At 43.6% G+C, this 19,639-nt stretch overlaps 1 protein-coding gene across 1 annotated transcript; it reads left to right on the plus strand.

Annotated features, from left to right (window-relative positions):
* The first annotated feature begins 7,838 nt into the window (after window positions 1–7,838).
* On the plus strand, window positions 7,839–17,874 carry EPCAM (epithelial cell adhesion molecule). Its single transcript, XM_030195823.1, has 9 exons — window positions 7,839–8,262; window positions 11,043–11,153; window positions 12,358–12,601; window positions 13,746–13,808; window positions 13,920–13,983; window positions 15,624–15,725; window positions 16,456–16,653; window positions 16,914–16,958; window positions 17,411–17,874. The coding sequence occupies exons 1-9, from the start codon at window positions 8,190–8,192 to the stop codon at window positions 17,450–17,452; spliced, it is 942 nt and encodes a 313-aa protein (XP_030051683.1). The 5' UTR covers window positions 7,839–8,189; the 3' UTR covers window positions 17,453–17,874.
* Window positions 17,875–19,639: the final 1,765 nt, after the last annotated feature.

Consider the following 19,639-nt stretch of genomic DNA (forward strand, 5'->3'; position numbering starts at 1 on the left):
CCACTATCTAAAAAAAACTATTGCCATTGCTCCAGGCCTCTCCTCAACTGATAAATTTGGACTATATATTTATTTATTTACAGCACTTATAGCCCACAATTTCCCACCCAAGGGTAGGCCCAACATGGCTTACAACATAAAACAAACAGCAGGCAAGGTCAAACAGTTAATGTCCTAGAAGTATAATGGGAAAGGACAGAAGCGAGGTGAAGAAAAAGAGAGAAGCAGAGGTGGTAATATGACAGCGGGGAAGACAGTTCAGAAGTTAGAGATGCCAGACGGGAGTGATGCGTAGGCTTTGCCAAATAGAAAGGTCTTGAGGGGCTTTTTGAAGGTAGGATGATCAGCGGTAAATTTCACTAACTTAGGCAGATCATTTCGGAGGTGAGCACTAGTGTAGGAGAAAGTTGATGCGTAGGCTCTTTTGTATTTAAGTCCAGAATATACTGGGTAATGGAGGTTTAAATACGATCGTGATGTATACAGATAGGGCTTGGTATTCAAAAGGACTTGTAAGACCCCTATCCACAAATTTTCAACGGCGGGGGAGGTAAAATGTGCCCCCTCACCTTGGGCCCCCCGCCGAAGTCTCACTGCCAGCAAATTGCAAAAGCAAAGGACTTCTGAGGCCAGTGCCTACTGCCGAGGGCTTTAGAATATCGACCAGCAGGTTCTAAATCTGAAAGTTCACTTGGGAAAATTGTGCAATTAAAGTTGAGTCTGTGCTTCTCTTGGAAGGCAGCTCCTATGGTCATAGTCATTTGTCATCGTTTCCTGCTGACATGCTGAAAGTGACTCCCAGATATGGCTGAAGTGATTTCTCAACCATGTTCTGTGGGTATGAGAACCACAGAGCCTACCTGTGCACTTCTGACTCATGACAAAGGCAAACATGAAGTATTTTGTCTCTAGCGGCGTCACTGAACAATAACAAGAGCCTGACAAATATCCACTTACAATTGCACACAAATAGAATCTGTTTTTCCCTTAAAGTATGAGGGTTTATTTGTGGCTGCGGTAATGATACATATTCTTGCAAAATCATGACAATTTTTACAGCTGTTTGTGCTGTTTTAAAGTCTCCATGCTGTGCACAATTCTTTCAGTCCATTAAGTTTAGTGCTTCCATTGCTGGCCTATGGCAGCTCCGACAGCCAATAGGAAGGAAGAAGCTGCCTGCATTTTGTTTCAGCCGGCCTCTATGCCTATCCCCGATTTCATAGCTTGGAGCCAGCTTCAGTTGTGGCCTTTCTGAAAAACTGTTGTTTTTTTCCTGTTCCAGCACCTGTCAGTAAGTCACATATTCACTCTAGAAGTTTCCATAGAGGGTAGAAATCTCTGGAAATTGATGGAACAATAGGAGGGTTTATGTTAATTTGGGGAAGGGTCTGGTGGCAGCAGTTACATCCCCTCTATGTGTATTTCCTGCCTTTGACCTATGCCAAGAGGGACCTCCCTCCTATTCAGTGTTGCCAGGTGGGCGGTTTTCCGCGACCCGCCGCGGGAAATTCTTGCCCGCGGCGGGTCGCGGTTTTTTGGGCTTCTTTTTTTCTTTTCCGCGGTTTTTTCAGCCGCGGGGGGCGGGGTTAGTGACGTTTTGGGCGGGGTTAGTGACGTTTTGGGCGGGGCCGGTGACGGGGGAGGCGGGGCTGGTGACGGCAGGGGCGGGGTTGATGACGGCAGGGGTGATGACGCGGGGTGGGGGTGTCAGGGGCGGGGTTTGAGTTTGGGCGGGTTTTGGGCGGTTTTTACGCTGGATTGGGTGGGAAAAAAATTTTCCACCTGGCAACACTGCTCCTATTCAGCCTGATGCAGAAATCCTGAATGCAAGAAAGGAATAAGGTTTCAAGCAGTGGCGTACCAAGGGGGGGGGCGGTCCCCTCCGGGTGCACGCCGCTGGGGGGTGCCGTGGCGCGTGCCTGTGGGCTCCGACTTCGCTAACTTCGCTCGTTCGCTGCAGCTGTAGCGAACGAGCGAAGTTAGCGAAGTCGGAGCCAACAGGCGCGTGCCGCGGCCCCCCCCCGGTGGCGTGCACCCGGGGGTGTCATTTTGCCGGGAGGGGGGAGGTGTCATCTCGCAGGCGCGGGGGGGGGCGCATCGGCGATCCGCCCCGGGTGCCATCCAAGCTAGGATCACCACTGGTTTCAAGGACCAAGGGACAAGCGACAGACCCAAAACCCGGTTGTTGGCTTGTTTTAGTGGAAAGGTATGGGGGGACCTTTCCACCCCTATGTAGTCCAGGGAAGAATGAGAGAGGTTTCATTCAGAGTACCTGTGGTCAGGGCTGCCGAGAGGGGGGGGCAAGGGGGACAAAATTCCCCGGGCCCGGCACCAACTGTCTGCCACCGGGCTGGGTCCCCTGCGTTGAAATCACAGCACCTCTCACCTCTGTGTGAAAGCGCTGCAGGCAGCAGCAGATCGTCTCCCTTCGGGCCTCCTTTCCTCCCTGTGTCCCGCCCTCATAGAAGTTACATCAGACGAGGGCGGGACACAGGGAGGGAAGGATGCTCGAAGGGAGGCGATCTGCTGCTGCCTGCAGCGCCTTCACATTGAGGTGAGAGGCGATGTGATTTCAATGCAGGGGGCCTGGCCCAGTGGCGGACAGAGGGGGCGGCGGCTCGACGGCCTCGGGGGGGGGGGGGAGAGAGTGGCGGCGGCGTCGACTTTGGGGGGGGGGGGGGGGGGGGGGCCCCGGGGCGGCCTTACCCCGGGCCCGGCCCAGTCTCTCGGCGGCCCTGCCTGTGGTGTCAACCAGGCAGCCTGTACTTCTAACCATAGGTAGGCAGGAGGAGAAAAGATCTGTTTTAACATCTGACATAGCCTTACAACCAGTGGCGTACTACGTGGGGCCAGGGCAGCCTGGGCCCCCTTAGATTTGGCCCTGGACCCCTGCCGACGACCCTCTCAATCCCCCCTCTCGTCGTCGTCGTCTGCCTTTGCTGGCGGGGGACCCCAACCCCCGCCAACCAAGGTCCTCTTCTTACCGCAAAAGGCTTCCTTGTGTTTCTGACGTCCTGCAGAAGGAAGCCTTTTGTGGTAAGAAGAGGACCTCAGCAGGCAGGCGACGGCAAGAGGGGGGTCGAGAGGGTCATCGGCAGGGGGGGTCCAGCAACGTGTAGGATGTCAGAAACAGAAGGAAGCCTTGCGCGGGAAGAAGAGGACCAATACCTCTCTGTGAGATAGTAGTAATAAAAAAGGCAAGTGCATTTTCATAATATACCACTGCAATCCACAAAACAAAAGGAGCAAATTCCCACTTGCTATCTTTTTCTTTAAATGTAAGCACAGGAAAAAAAAAAGATTTTAAATGCTCCCAGGTTTCAACCTAATTCATGTTTAATGTGGGATATAAACATAAGTAAATTAATACATAGATAGAAAGTCTGAATGTCGAGCACCTGATATTCATAACATGATATCTGTTTTAGTGGCCCATTACCAGGAGACAGAAAAAAAATCTCTGCACGAATGTAACAATGTTAGGGTGTCCCTTTAAACTTCCGTTGTGTACATCCGTATGCTACACAAGTCAGTATGTTTGAAAACATAAGTGAAATTAAGTAAAAATGCTACCAACAATAAAGAACATGGATGCAGCAGCTCATAGGTTTGTTTGCTTTGTGTATGGTGATGACGGCTGCGCAAGGAAGGGGAAACAGAGACTACCCTAGCTTCGACTTGCATGGGAACGGGGCTCACGGTGTTCCCACCAGGGGCGTAGCCAGCCTCCCGTGGGGGAGGGGTCCAGAGCCCGGGGGGAGGGGGCACATTTTTGCCCTCCCCCCGGCGCCCCCCCCCCCGCCGACATTGCTGCCCCCCCCTCCCGCCGCGAAACCGCCACCGCTGCAGCCTACCTTTACTTTTGCTGGCGGGGGATCCCACTCCCCGCCAGCCGACGTCTTCTTCTTAGTCACTTCCGGCTCTTCAATTTGTTTGCTGACATCTTGCACGTAGACTCAGAGAACAGAACTGTTCTCTGAGTCTGACGTCCTGCACGACGTCAGCAAACAAATTGAAGAGCAGGAAGGACTGAGAAGACGTCGGCTGGCGGGGAGTGGGATCCCCCGCCAGCAAAAGTAAAGGTAGGCGGCGGCGGGTTCGCCGGGAGGGGGATCCAGGGGCGAATCTGCGGGGGCCCCAGCCCCCTCAGGCCCCACGTAGCTACGCCACTGGTTCCCACGGGGACGGAAGCAGTTCTGCGGGGATCCCGTGGGGATGGAAACAATTCCTGGGGGGGGGAGGGTTCCGTGTATGCTGCACTTCTGCCAGCCTCCCACCTACCAAATACCAAGTTCTTTGAGTGTTGTCTCCTTCTCCTTGCTTTAACAGCAGAGATGCAGATGTACACAGAGGATCTCTAATTAGAAAATGGAAGTTATAAAAAACCTAAACTTAAATGGCTACATGTGTGTGGATGTGTTGAGTGACGCTTAGATGGCGACTCTGGCTGTGATGAACTAGGGCCTATACCGGGCGGACTTGTAATGTGTGTCTCATATATGGCAATTTGGTTTTGGATGGGCTGGAAAAGGCTTAGACAGCAACTTTAGTGGCTGGAACATGAGGACAGTTCTGGACAGATTTTTACAGTCTGTGTCCCGCAAATGAGAAGACGAATAGGCTGGAGTGAGCTTTGATGGCAACTCAAAACCCCACTACTACTACTATGTTTACTACAACTTGTGACATTCTCCATCAAGACTTTGTAATTCTATTTACTATGTAAGCCGCATTGAACCTGCTATATGTGGGAAAGCACGGGGTACAAATGTAATTAATAATAATAATACTAACTCCAGCAGTTGGATCATAAGGATAGAGTCGGGCGGACTTCTATGGTCTGTGTCCCAGAAATGCCAAAGACCACAATCAAGTATATAATATCACATTCATTGTTCATTTAATCATGAATTGATAATGAGTGTGACTATTGGGCAGACTGGATGGACCGTTCAGGTTTTTATCTGCTGTCACTTACTATGTTACTGTTAATCCTCTCTGCTCCCAAGCTGATGTGCAGACCTCAGCTCAGACACAGGCTCAAGCATCAGATGTCACCTGACCTACTTTCGCGTGAATGTGGCGACCTCTTAGCACACAGTGCCAGTGAATCAGAGACAAGTCTTACATGTGCACACCAGAGTGTTCCAACTTCAGTTCCTTCCTTGCCTGCAGTTCTGTGGCTCAAACCCAGAGAAAGAGAGCCAACCAGATTTCTTTTTATGTACCACTAAATTCTTGTGGGTCTGAGTGGGGACAGGTTAAAGTCTTGCAGGGATGGGTGGGAATGGGTTAAATTCTTGTGGAGATGGGTAAGATTTCTGTACTCTCTAGAAGGAACCCAGGACAGCCCTAGAAATCCTCTGGTGTTCTAGTGGGAGGAATGAAAGAGTCCTACAGACTTAAGTATCCTCTTGATTCTCTTAGGCTTCCACAGCTGGTGTCATGATTGCTGCAGTTGTTCTGGTCTTGCCACGTCTCAGTAGGTGGAACCGATGTTTCAGCCATCGTGCTGTGGCTTTCTTCAGGGTATGCTGTGAAGTCTGCAGTTTGTCTTTATATAGAGAGGGTTCTCAGACCTCACTGGCTGCAGTTTGAGATGGGTGGTTTGCTTAGGAAGGAAGGAGATTTCGGCGGGAAAGTCCTTTGGTCACAAATTTGAAATTCTTCCTTCCTGAGGAAACCATTGCCCTACTTAAACACAGCAGTGGAAGCTTGGCAAAAGTGTTCCCATTGCTCTAACTAGTTGTATGCTCCTATGACTGCCTCATGTCAGCTACAGGCAACAGAATAGGGTGGGTCACTAGGGACTTAACCCTACAATGTTTTGCCCATCAAAGCATAGCATCAGAAACCACAGAAAAGGAAAAAAAAGAACCCATAAATGCATCAAACTGCCTCCTCTGATCTAAAACATTGCAGTCAGCCCTTTCAGGGTAGGAAGGTAGGCAAAACCATTCATTTTTTTAAAAAGTCTGTTTACATTTGGTAGCACTATGCAAATGATTAGCAATACTTTACAAAATTTGGCAAACAGCATGTGCTGCCTTTTTACAGTGTGTATATTTTACTAAATTCTATGAATGTGTGCTGAAATGCTTTATTTTTTGTGCCATTTCAGATGGGCAAGGACACAGATAACAAATATTATTGTTGTTTTAAAATACCTACTACTACTATTTAGCATTTCTATAGCGCTACAAGGCGTACGCAGCGCTGCACAAACATAGAAGACAGTCCCTGCTCAAAGAGCATACAATCTAACAGACAAAAAATAAAGTAAGCAAATCAAATCAATTAATGTGTACAGGAAGGAGGAGAGGAGGGTAGGTGGAGGCGAGTGGTTATGAGTCAAAAGCAATGTTAAAGAGGTGGGCTTTCAGTCTAGATTTAAAGGTGGCCAAGGATGGGGCAAGACGTAGGGGCTCAGGAAGTTTATTCCAGGCGTAGAGTGCAGCGAGACAGAAGGCGCGAAGTCTGGAGTTGGCAGTAGTGGAGAAGGGAACAGATAAGAAGGATTTATCCATGGAGCGGAGTGCACGGGAAGGGGTGTAGGGAAGGACGAGTGTGGAGAGATACTGGGGATACCATACCTGTATCAAGTATAATAACTTCAACAGAGTAACTGAATGAATGTGAATGGGACAAAACCGTAGCCATCATTCAAATAACTGAAAAATAATTGTAGCTTTCAAATAATTTAAAGTAGAGAGGTGTGGTAGCTGTGTTAGTCCACTTTTAAATGTAATCAATAGAAATAAAACAAAATAAAACATGGAAAAGAAAATAAGATGATACCTTTTTTATTGGACATAATATTTATTTATTGCATTTGTATCCCACATTTTCCCACCTTTTTGCAGGCTCAATGTGGCTTACAATGTAACGTTCTTGGTGGCTAATAGGTTAGGAATTAGACAATTTAGTGTTACATAGAGACCGTGTGTAACATAATAGAAAATTAAGCAAGCAGATATATGAGAAAGCAGTTCTGATTGTAGGTAGGGTGGAGATGCGTTACATTTACACTTGTTGATCTTTGTCGTATGCCTTATTGAAGAGGTGGGTCTTCAGAGATTTTCGAAAGTTAGTTAATTCATAGATAGTTTTTAAGTTGCGTGGTAGTGCATTCCATAACTGTGTACTTAGGTAGGAAAAGTTTGACATTTCTTGATTAGCTTTCAAAGGTTTTCCGATCTGACGAAGAAGGGCAACCTTCCAAAGCTAATCAAGAAATGTATTATGTCCAATAAAAAAGGTATCATCTTATTTTCTTTTCCATGTTTTAAATAATTTAAAGAAAGAAAAGCAGGAACTGAGTAATTAGTAGGTTTTTTTTTCTACAGGGGTAGAGTAAGAAGGCCTACAGGTATGTTTTATATTTTTTAGTAAACAAGTATACTCAAGAGAAAAGGTAACAATAACAGCAAATTTGCACTTTAGTCTCCACCCAACGTATTTTATTATACACACGTTTTTGGGGGTTTTTTTTGCAAATTGGAAAAGGGAGTGTTGTCAATTTCTTAGCAAGCTACCGGCTCTACTTTTTTTGTTTCTTTGTTTGGCGAGGGCTCTACTCCCAGACGTAATTGAAACTCGCTTTTGTTATTCGAGCATAATTTATGGAAGGTCCTGAGGAAGCTACGGGCGCAGCAAGGGGGAAGGATCTAGTCCCACTTTCGGTGGTGAGGTCACCTCGCGCCGCTTTCGGGAACTGACATATATGGCATTAGAGAGGGGCAGGTGAGACTGAGGTCACCGCCCCTCCCCGAGTTTCGTCCAGGTAATCGCTGACGTCACTCACTCCGGGACCTACATATACTCAACCCGGTGCAAAAAAGTAGTTGAATAATTAGAGTCGAGGAAGGTGAAGAGACGTCTGTTGTTTCGTGGATTATATATTTAATATTTTGGGCTCCCCTTCCGTCGTCTTTATTGCTTCTCTATCTGGATAATTTCCCCTGATACTCTGCTGCTGTAACCAGAGCAGGTGCTGCCAAGCTCAACCCCAGGGATTTTTGTTTGTGGATTCTAACAGCGAGAGGAGGAGGAGGAGAAAAAAAAACCTGTTGGACTGGTCTCACTTGGGAACTTCCGCCTCAAACAACAGAACTACCGCTTGTTACAAACAGCGAACGAGAAAGAGCAACACAGAGGATCAGCAGCTTATACCGTCACCCGCTTCGAGCATGAAGATGCAGTTGGCAGCCCTGCTGCTCGTGGCCCTGGTGGCCGCCGCCTCGGCGCAGACCCCCGAGCCAGGTAGGTTGGTTGAAGGGGGGGGGGGGGGGGAGGTAGTTATGCTTCTCTGCTTAAAAAAAAACAAAAAACCTTCTTGGTAGAGACTCTATTTCGCAAGCACTTTTAAAACACCCCCCTTTCTTTCTCCTCCACCCCCCCCCCCCCCCAGGAGCATCCTCAATCTTGAATAAACTCCTTGATTTTGTTTAGGGAGCGGTAACTTCCATTGCATTTCCCTCCTGTCCCCTAAAAGAAAAACGCTACCCGAGCAGTCCCGGGGTGGGAGTGGCTGAGTGTTGCGGAGTTTTCTAGCTTTTTTTTTTTTTTTACTTCGTTCTCACGGCCTTGACAGAGCCGGTGAGGAAGACTGCGCCAGTCGGTAGCAGCGGGAATGCGCTTCGCAGGTACCACCCAACCCAAGGGCGTCGCGCGGCTCGTTGCAAGATGGCGGCTCCAGGGCACCTGGGCAGGGTTTCGGGGAAGTTGGGGGGGGGGGGGGGGGGGGGGGGGGGGGGGAGGAGCGCAGCCGGCGATGCTGATGTTGTAACGCCATCCAGTAGGGGGCGCCCGGTGGTCTCTCCTTTTGCCTGCTGCTGTGCTGCTGTTGCTTCACTACTCCGTGGTTTAGTTCCCATGAAGGATGGCTCACATTCTGATAATGCTAAATGATGATGCGAGCATAGGAGCCAACTTTTCAAAATTATTGGGGGTGCTAAGACCAATGGCAATAACCCTTCCCTGGATACATCCAAGGAATTTTCTTAATATTGGGGGTGCTCAAGCACCCACAGAGTCGGCTCCAATGGATCCGAGTAAATCTGAGGTGCTTTTTTTTTTTTTTTTTTTTTTTTTAATAGGAAACCTTTTTCCTACATCAGTCAGACGGCGTTGATCTGAAATCTTATCCTGCTGATACCACACCATCAGATTTAAAGCGGAGAGAGAGGGGTGTGTTCCAACTGTCTAGAATGGGAGTTTTGTTCTCTGGGAGGCAAAAATTATGGCATACTTAGCTTAAACTTTAACGCAGAGCCATTATTTTCTCGTTTCCTTGTGGTTAACTCCTTACTCTAGAAATCAGAGTAAGAAAAAAAAAACACCAGCCTTTGGGAAGGGCTTAATGGGGGTTGGCTGGCGATGGGCTTTAAATTTTCATTCTCAAGATCACTTTTTTTTTTTAATTTCTCCTTGGGAATCCACAACCCAATCTAAGCTCTCAAGTCATCATCAATATTCCAGTAGGCTATATAGTACGACGCCAATTATCTGGACTATCCTTCCTCAACAGGGTTGGTCCGGATAATAAATCTGGATGATTAGACATACTTTTTAAAATGAACACGCAATCGGATCATTGTAATTGACTAACAATATTTTGATAGAAAAAAAATCACAAGCTATAGTACCATGTATGTACGATACTGTAACAAGGTATTGTACAGTGCAGTATTTCTTGTGTGTATATTTACACTTCTGTTTTAAAAAGTAATTCTTACTCGCTTCAAAGCGGCTGGACATGTTCCCACTCTGACGAGCTGGTCCGGATAATTGAACATCTGGATGATGGGCGTTGTACTGTAGTTAACAAACTTTAAGGAGAATAGAAGTTGCCTTTCCACTATAGGGAGCTGTTTGCACTGGTGATAAGTGGGGGGGGGGGGGGGGGGGGCTAGTAAACCGCATCAAGCTGCACTGTCATTGCACCACCTCTGTGGCTACATTACTTGCTGTAACAATTAGCTGGCATAAGTCATGACAAATTGTCTAAGGCTCCCTTACAGTTGAAACAGGGGTGCTGTACTAGCTATCAGTGTTACACAGCAACTAAACTGCAGGTCCTGTTGAGCAAAGATGATATATGTATATTTTTAAAAGTCCTGTTTAGGTACCACTCACTTTTCAAGATGAATACTGCTTTCAAGTGTTAAAGCAGTGTTTATGTAGATTAGCTCCATGCTGGCCCCTAGAGCTCATTTTTCTGGCTCTCCATACCATTCTTGCCTCTCTCTAAATCAAGCTTAGAAAGGAAAGGGTTGGGACGCACAAAGGTAGCAAGGTTACTAGAACCTACCAGCCAAAGGTACTGGTGATACTCTGGAAATATATAGGGCCCTTTTTTTAAATATGGGAGACCCCCTGAACTGACAAATCAAGACAGTTGATCTGGGGTTGCTAACAGTGGTCCTTTTTCATATGAAGAACTGTATTCAAGTAAACTCATTCTTTACAGTAGCTAATTTACAGCCTGAAGTGTTCTGAATCTGCTTTAACATTTCCAATGTGGATTTGACTTAGATGTAATGGTATATTTTATAATGGAAGCAAAGTTACTTTTTTGCCTCTTCATGGTTACAGGTCGAAGTTCAAGATTAAACATCTGTCCATTTTTGGACAGTCTGCTCATGGAAAAAAAGCCTCCCATACCCCCACCCATCTTCTAAAATTACCCCTCAGCTATCTACTCACACACTTGAAGTAGAATATGTGGCTGGGGGAAGGGATGGGTTTGGTGTATATTAAACAAGTAATGGGCAAGGGAAGCTTCTTAAAAAGATCATTTCCATCAATTTAGGGAAAAAATGCCAAGTTATCAAAGAGTTGTTTGTTTTTTTGTTTTTTGTAATCCACTCACTTCATTAAATGATGGCTTTAGTATTTTTAAAGGGGTTCTTAATTTAAGAGGCATTTCCAATTAACTGAACACGATTACTCTAGTTCAGAATACTGTATGCAGTAATTCATAGGTGCAGAACTGGACCAGCTTGTAACAGACTGACTTTTGTGTGGGTTCCTCTCCCCAGATTGCAGCCAATGTGGAACACATCTTAAGGGCAGGTGTGAGAAGATTGCTGGTAGATGTGACTGTAAATTATTTGTTGGTGTTGAAGAGCAGAAAATAGATTGTACAAAATGTAAGTATAATGATCACTAGAAAATGAAACATACCCAAAACCTCCGCTCACAGGTCAAATCCCTCCTCTCAGTACCCTTCTCCACCACCGCCAACTCTAGGCTCTGCCCTTTCTTCCTCACCTCACCCTATGTGTGGAATAAACTCCCTGAGCTCATACCACAAGCCCCCTCCTTCCCCATCTTCAAAGCCCACCTCTTCAGTGTCACCTTCGGCACATAACCACTATACCTCTACTCAGGGAATCTAATCTGCCCCAACTTGACATTTCATCCTTTAGATTGTAAGCTCCTTTGAGCAGGGAATATCCTTCTTTGTTAAATTGTACAGCGCTGCATAACCCTAGTAGCGCTTTAGAAATGTTTAGTAAATAGTAGTAGTAGTATAATCACTAGAAAATGGTACAGTTTTACAACTGATCTTATTACCATTAAAACAGTCCTTTTCTGATGAGTGTGTTGGATGGGGGGGGGTAGTCTTTTAGGTAAACTTGATTTAACATATTTACAACTTACAACTCCACACGTGTGCATTACCTGGACAAATATTTCCATTTTCTTTTAGACATGTAGTTGATGTTCCTGCAGTCATGGGCTTATTTCCTCCTGAGCAGCTGGAGGACAAATCGAAAATGGAAAAAACATTACTTCAATATTCTAGGATAATTTTGACAGCATGTTTTTTAAAAGTAGTAAATATGATAGGAGTGGGAAGGGTAATGTTCAATGCATAATAGAGGGACATGTGTATTAGATAGGAGCACATTAAGAGGACCCACCAGTAAATATTGTTGGGATAATACACTGAGTAAAACACGAGTTATAAATATTGGAGTTTCATATAAAAGTTTAATAGTTATGCATTGTACAGTAATTATACATGTACACATTATAGATATAGGAGTAGACAAGAAGGAAGGGATAGGGGAGAAAAGTTTGGAAAACCATTGATGGACATTTCAGGTTTAGTAATATGTACTAGACTTTGCTGTTATACGATTTATATTGACTGAGATGGAATTGTATACCATGTGACCTCATCAATAAAAAATTGTTGAAACATAAAAGTAGTAAATATGACCTTTGCTGTAAAATAGCTTAAAAATAAAAGCAAATCTTCCCCATGTCATGCTTGTGTAGTTTATTTTTTTTTCTTTGAGAAACTTATCTAGACTAATCTTTCTTTCTTTCTGTGCCTTTTTTCAGTAATTTCCAAATGTGTGTTGATGAGGCGAGAAATGTACCTAGCTAAGGGTGAAGGACGATCATTACGACCAGATACTGCCGTTGTGGATAACGATGGCATTTACCTTGCTGACTGTGACAATAATGGTGCCTTTAAAGCAAGACAGTGCAATGAGACAGACACCTGCTGGTGTGTGAACAGTGCAGGAGTAAGAAGAACTGAGAAGGGTGGTAAAGATTGGAAATGCGAACCAGTCAGAACATTGTAAGTTTGCAGTCTGCTAGATACCAATGCATTTTTATTATAGAACCTACTGATGAAAACTGTGGAGAAAAGGTGCTGCTGCTCAGTCTTATCAAATCTTAAGTTCCCTCTCCAGGTGGTAGTTTAAGTTATGCTAATCTAAAACTACAAAATAGTCCAAATCAATGATGCAAGTTTTTAATGCAGTCTAGACTTTGCCACCCTTTCTGACTATAGCCACCAAGATAGTATGCCACAATGCAATGGCAGCCTTAATGGTCATGGCTTCATTACATTGTATACATAATGTCAATATTAAAATGCATGATCATGACATTACATTAGAACAGTTCAAAGCAGGTTACGTATTAAACAAGAGTGAACCACATGTAACATGAACATATTGCTTTTTAAGATCAGTAAAGATGAGATGAGTAAATATCAACTAACGGACAATTTTCTATATATTGAAATGCTTCTGAAATAGTCTTAGGAAATTACTTATATTTTAGGAAGTTACTTATCAGCCTGAGTTCCAAAATGATACTGCCTTGTAAAAAGTAGACTGTAATCCCCAACATTACTAATGAGTTACAACGGACATTGTCCACTTAAAACCAGTTGAAATATGCACCATTTTTACAGCATAGTAAGAGACTCAACCATGCAATATCCTAAAAGCAAGAATCCCAAGTTGGGCCATCTCATGTTAACCTTTGTCCATCTGTAGCTTCTCAAGACTCCACGGATCATCCTGGCCAAGACCAAATACCATGTCCGACCCTGTTGCTGTATCACTTTCCCAGGTACATGCTACCAGTCCATAAGACCACAGCAGTTCCACATAGGGCCTGCTTCTCGGTAGCACAACTGCATACTACCATGTCTCCCATCAAGTTGTAAGAAATTTCACATTCTTACCCCCCCCCCCCCCCCCCAAAAAAAAAAAAAAAAAAGGTTGTCGATTTAGTGTGTGGCTGAGATCATTGCAGGAGTAGAAAAGGTATGCTTGGCAGAACTGAACTCCTCCCCATCTCCTTAGGGAAGGAGGATTGTGACATGGTGTTAAAAGTAGTGGAATGGTTTCCCATTACCCATATCGCCATGTTAATGTGAGCACTTTCTTCAGACTTTCTGTAACCTCTGTCTAATCTTTTGTATTCAGCTGGATTCAAATTGAACTGAAAGAGAATGGAAATGCAGAATTGGCCCTACCTGCTCTTAAACAGTAAGTTGTGTGTGTGTGTTTGGTTTTTTTTTTTTTTTGGTTTTTTTTTTAATTCTGCCCTAATATACTTGAACAGTGCTTATAGTGTGTTTTGTTTTTTTTCTTTGATAGAGCTATCACAAAGACCATATCTAAGCGTTATGGTTTAAAGGAAAACCATGTCAAAGATATTGAGGTGAGAAATATACCATTCTAAAGTACTAGAGCATATATTTTAATAGAAAGCTATTGTAGGATTTGTAGCATGATACAAATATCTATAGCTCAACAGTTAACTAAGCCAGTCCACAATAAATATTATTGTGTTTCTTCACCACATATATATATTTCTTTACATCTTATTCACAGAATCTTCAGCAATCAATATTGTCTTATAATGTTATGGTGTTTTTATAGAGTGCCTCAGTGATGTGTGTCGTCCACCACCCTAGCAGGCTTTATGTGGCGACCAATATTAACATCAACCTCTTCATTAGCCCAGTTTATTCTGTTATAGGCTGCTTCAACTATAATTTATATAGATAACTTAGCACTTATCTTATCTGTCTGACTCGGGGGTATCACTGCCCAACATGCATGTTTCGCTTGCAACGGCAAGCTGTCTCAAGGACCTACCCCTACGAAAGAAAAATATTAAATCAAACTCTATCTCTCCTAGGTGTATGTCCTCATCTAACACCTAGAAGCGACACATTACCCTCTGATTTTCTTAACTGCTTACCCGGTAGTCTTCCTAGTGCCAGCTGCACCATAGTATTTCTTAGTAAAGATGGCGGCGGCGTGTTTCAGAATTCTATTTCAACCCTTACTCAATGATGTCAGTAGCCCCGCCCCCACAGAGTCTCCTCGGCTTCCCTTTGTTAGATAAGAGACCTCCAATCTAACTCTGCATTTAAGCCCTTAGGTGTAACTGTTTGAAGCCAAAATATAAACCACTGTTCTCTGAAATTTAAAATTTTTGCTATAGACCCCCCCTCCCTCCTTCTTTCTATATTTTCCACAATCCTCCATCTCAGATCTTCTATTTTATGCTGTTTCTGCAGCCAATGTTCCACCAAAGGGGAATATCTATAGAGCATTTTGAAGTCAAAACCTTCCTAGATGTAACAAATGCCCTTCATGATTTTTGTGCTGGATTGTTCCATGTGTCAATACAATAACTTTGTGTGAGCCATAAATCTTTGTCATGTTATGTCGGGGCATGCTGTCACCAAGAGTATGTTACCCTGTGTGTAGCAGGTTGGGGAAAACTGAGAACAAGGAAATGGGTTATGGAGGCTTCAAGTAGCTAGTCCATCCTATCACCAACTCCAACTGGAAGTATTGTGGGACCCCCATCCTGTTCCTATGTTACTCTTGACAGTTGTCACCAGCGACTCTTTGTTCAGCTGTGACTTGAGGACCACTGGGCTGTAGAGGAACTTTATTTTGGGGGGTTAAAATAGCTACTTCTGTAGTTTCACAGTAGCCCATTTTTCCACTGGGTATTGAAACCCTTATTTTGCTTGTTCATGGGTTGGAAAGTTGGGCTAGCAATAGCAGCATAGAGTAGCCTGGACACTAGTTTTCTTCCATTGGGAAGGTTAGCATGACAGTTTCTAGTTAAACTTATTGCTAACGCAAACAATGAATTCATATCTACAGTTACAATACATATAAGCAAAATATTTAAGAACTTTGTTTAAATGCACGTCCATGTGACAAATGTATTAAGGTCACCTAGATTAATAAGCACACTATAGCTGAGAGGGTTGGTATTTAGACAACCAGTTTAATTTATAAAGGTACTTTAATAATTATAATTTTCTCTCCTAGTATAAAGATTCTTACGTCTTCATTGATCTTGTGCAAAACAGTACAGAGAAAACTGCAGGTGATGTGGACATAACTGAGGTTGCTTATTACATGGAAAGAGATGTAAGTATATAATGCCTTTATATCTTTAATGCTTATGGTATTGCATGGAAACACCAAGCTGAAATGCTATACCTGCATAAGTGCATGAGCACAGCCCTCTATTGCAGCAGGTAGCAACTGAGTGAGCATAGAGGTTAGGTACATCAGTGATCAGTGAGACTATCCCCAGTTCTAGCAGACAGGATACAAGTTAAGGTTGCATATTAAAAGCTAGCATGTATGTTCCAGTATCTCCCCCCTCCAAAGACTGAGATAGTATGCTTCAGGCACTGCCTTAATATGTGCACAGTCCTCAAATTTATTGAAATGATTCTGGGTGAACAGTTGCTTACCCACACACCCAGCCAGCAGTGCACATGGGCACACCTACATAGCCAACACACATTTTAGGCTCTGTTCTGCTACTATATCATTTTTAGCAGGTTCCATGGTAATGGAGAAACTGCAGAAAGGGGAGGCAAAGTACCATTAGGCCTGCAAGTACTCAAAGGAACAGACATCACACAGCTTTCCTTTCAAAAGTTGCCAGTGCAGTTTTGTTTGTTTGTTTTTTTTTTTTAATGCCAATTGGACGCATGGTACTGATGGGCAACAGCCCTCTGGTGCTTATCAAAATCTGGGCCTTATCGTGGCCACTGGGTTAGCCTCTGACCGCTTTCATATTTATGGCTAAGTAACAAAACATGGATTGCTTTTTCAGTGACTAAATGGGAAATTTTATCTTTTATAGATTAAAGGAGAGTCTCTACTTCCTTCTGAAAATAAATTTGAGATACTGGTTGATGGTAAACCTCTGTCAATTGAACAAGTTAAAATCTTTTATATGGATGAGAAGCCTCCAGAGTTTTCTATGAAACACCTGACTCCTGGTGTGATAGCTGTCATTGTGGTGGTGGTACTGGCTATTGTTGCTGGAATTGCTGTTCTGGTAAGTATACTTGTAACCAGTGAAGGTAGAAGATGACATTTTGTTAAACCTGCTTGCATAAATGTGAGGTAGAATGTAAGAAGACAATGGGGGAAATCTTAAAGGTGGCAAACATTTGATACTAAAGCTATAGAAAACACCATGTGTGTGTGTGTGTGTAAATGTAGAGTCCCAAATAAGCTGAAAATTGTCCTGATGAACCTCTGAATTGTTGGTAGACCTGTATATTCATTAGTAACTTTTGTTCTGTTGGTTAATAGGTCTTTACCAGGAGACGGCGAACTGGAAAATACCAGAAAGCAGAGGTAAGGTTGCCTTATGATATCCAAAAATTTACCATGCAAGATTTAAGTAGCTGTGTAGTAATGAACAGAGTTGTCTTATATGGCATATACCCTTTAGAGCTAAATTGCACCCCTCCCTGTAATACTCCATGTCTTAGTTTGTGTGCACCTTAGGCCCTCAGCAGGGATTTCAATAGCTGTATTGATCATAGGTTGTAATACTTTTAGCGGTAGGCCAAAAAAAAAATATTGCTGTAGCCGGAGTCCTCTACAGATAACTTGCAAACATTTTCCCCTTCTATCTGAAGAACTTGCCTTGACAGTCATGGTTTCAAATTCAACATAACTGTAAATGGCAAGGGCCAAACATTGGTATCTGCATTGTTTTTACTTAAGAGGCAATAAAGCGTGAGCAGATAGTCAATTAGTCTTACAACTGACTGTAATGACCTTTTTATTTTTTTTCTTCCTAGGTAAAGGAGATGGGGGAAATGCACAGCCAACTAAGCACATAGGTTTATGAATGTGATGGCTCCAAATCAACTCCAAAGTGGCAAGAAACATAGCTATACAGGATGACCTTTTACTGTTGTGCAAAAGACATTTAAGACTTGGATTAAGTGGTAGAAACTACATTTGCTGGGTAGGAGTTTATTTGGGACTGTAACAGGCTGTCCACTGTACAGCATGATGCCGTTTTTAAAAGGATACTTAACATTGCAGCAACAAACTGTTCTGAAGCTGTGGCTAGCATTTGTAACTACTTTAGCAAGTTCTGTAACTAGTCCAGAATAGCCTGTTGTGTGTTGTGTGTTTTTTTTTTTTGTTTTGTTTTGTTTTGTTTTGTAAGACTTGAATGTTTGCTTGTTTTTAAGAAGTTTGTACATAATTTCTTTTGTATGGAAACTTTGAACTCAATAAAATCTGGAAAAGATCAGGTGTATGGTCTGCCTCTAATACATAACACTTTATAATGTTTATGCAGTGTGGCTATTGTGTCCTGCTTAAGAAAAAGCACATTTTTCAATATAGAATTTCATTATTTGCAAACAATAACAGCCAGTTCCTCCATTTGTGTACTCAACATGCATTTCAAACACAAAATGGCTGAGACTTTGAACGAAAAGCCTTAGGTTAATGCTGTAATATGCATTGCTGGCATTCTTAACATTTATTTATTACATTTGTACCCCGTGCTTTCCCGCTCATGGCAGGTTCAGTGCGGCTTACATAGTAGTTAGGATTTCAGTGAATTGCAGACTTCTGTGTAGATTTTGTTCTGTTTAAATTTAAAACACGCCATTCACACATCAACCAGCAGAGGATCAGCAAATAGTCTTCAAATGGGAATGCAAGTCTTCACAAAACTCAGTGCCCTAGAGAATCGAGCCTGTCTCATCCCCTTAGCTCTAGCACTTTTGAGTTCAAATCTTCTAGGCCAGGGCCAAGTATTCTCATCACCTTTCCACTCCACCCCCCCACCCCCATTACCAGCCTTGCAGCAAATAGCTTTTCCACTAGTCGAGGGAGGGGGACTTGAAGATTGTCTTGCAAAACCGTCCAGGATCTGTGACATGTACAAATCAAGGTAAGGTATAGCACATATGATTATCTTGTTGGGCAGACTGGATGGACCGTGCAAGTCTTCTTCTGCTGTCATCTACTATGTTACTATATATGTACTTTTTTTTTTTTTACATACATAGTCTAACATTCTTTTCCTTTACTCCAACCCAGAAAATTATTCTCACACTCCCACCACATGTGGGGAAATAAAAACTACCTATGCCACATCTCCAAGAATGGTGAGACCAACTCCCTTTTTATACAGCTTAAAAGGGGTAAGAAGTCCAACCAACAGCTTGATATTGTGTCTAAAAGACACTATACAGGAACATATGATGGTGTCAATATACTCACAACAACCCTCCTTCCCATAATTGTGCACCTAATCATTTGTCCCATGCTTCCTTGTGCAGAGATATACCCTCTTGTAGTTCCCATCCCAAGACTTTTATATAGCGAGAATAACAACTCTTTCATTTTACCCTTTTATATAAAATTTCCTTCACCCATAAGGGCTCCTGCTTAAGTTCCATGCCCCGCTTACTTCACTGAAGTCTAACAGTAAAAATATTGGTAAAAAAGGAACTTGTGCCCGGTCTTTTCCTCCACTGACTGCATGGAGATACCCCATTATCCAGAAAGTTCCTAAATCAATTGCATGCAATTGGCTCAGCTCCCATTCCCCCTTGTAGTTCCAGCAGAGAACAGAATCTCCAAATATATTATATAGAGATCCCATCAAGTGAATCCTCAGCAGCCTTCTAGTCACTGTCAATCACAGTAGGGGATGCTTCCAGTGCTCTTTCCTACCATGTTACCTTATTTCAAGGGGGGGGGGGGGGGGACCAATCCTTCCTTTGAGGGAAACGCCAGGTACTTCTTCAAACATACTCTAGCCTTTTTTTTAACCCCCCCCCCCCCCCCCCCCCCCCCCCCCCCACACACACACACACGTGCACTAGTATGCTTCTCTAGCTTCTTTAAGAAACCTAGGAATATTTTGAGCTGCACTTCTACCCCATCAGCTCAAAGATTGATCCCCCTCCATTCCTCTAGCTCAATATTATGCTGATGATGGTCAGTGTCTTTTGACAACTGGGGCAAAATTAGGCTCTGATATTTAATGTCAGGCCATG

The sequence above is a fragment of the Microcaecilia unicolor genome, chromosome 3, assembly GCF_901765095.1.
Source record: "Microcaecilia unicolor chromosome 3, aMicUni1.1, whole genome shotgun sequence".
NCBI classification, from domain to species: Eukaryota; Metazoa; Chordata; class Amphibia; order Gymnophiona; family Siphonopidae; genus Microcaecilia; species Microcaecilia unicolor.

Excerpts from the sequence above, each read along its gene's own strand:
- EPCAM (XM_030195823.1), top strand. The coding sequence starts at position 8,190 with ATGAAGATGCAGTTGGCAGCCCTGCTGCTCGTGGCCCTGGTGGCCGCC. Across the intron at positions 16,654-16,913 it reads TTGCTGGAATTGCTGTTCTG|GTCTTTACCAGGAGACGGCG; the intron begins GTAAGTATACTT and ends GTTGGTTAATAG. Across the intron at positions 16,959-17,410 it reads GAAAATACCAGAAAGCAGAG|GTAAAGGAGATGGGGGAAAT; the intron begins GTAAGGTTGCCT and ends TTTTCTTCCTAG.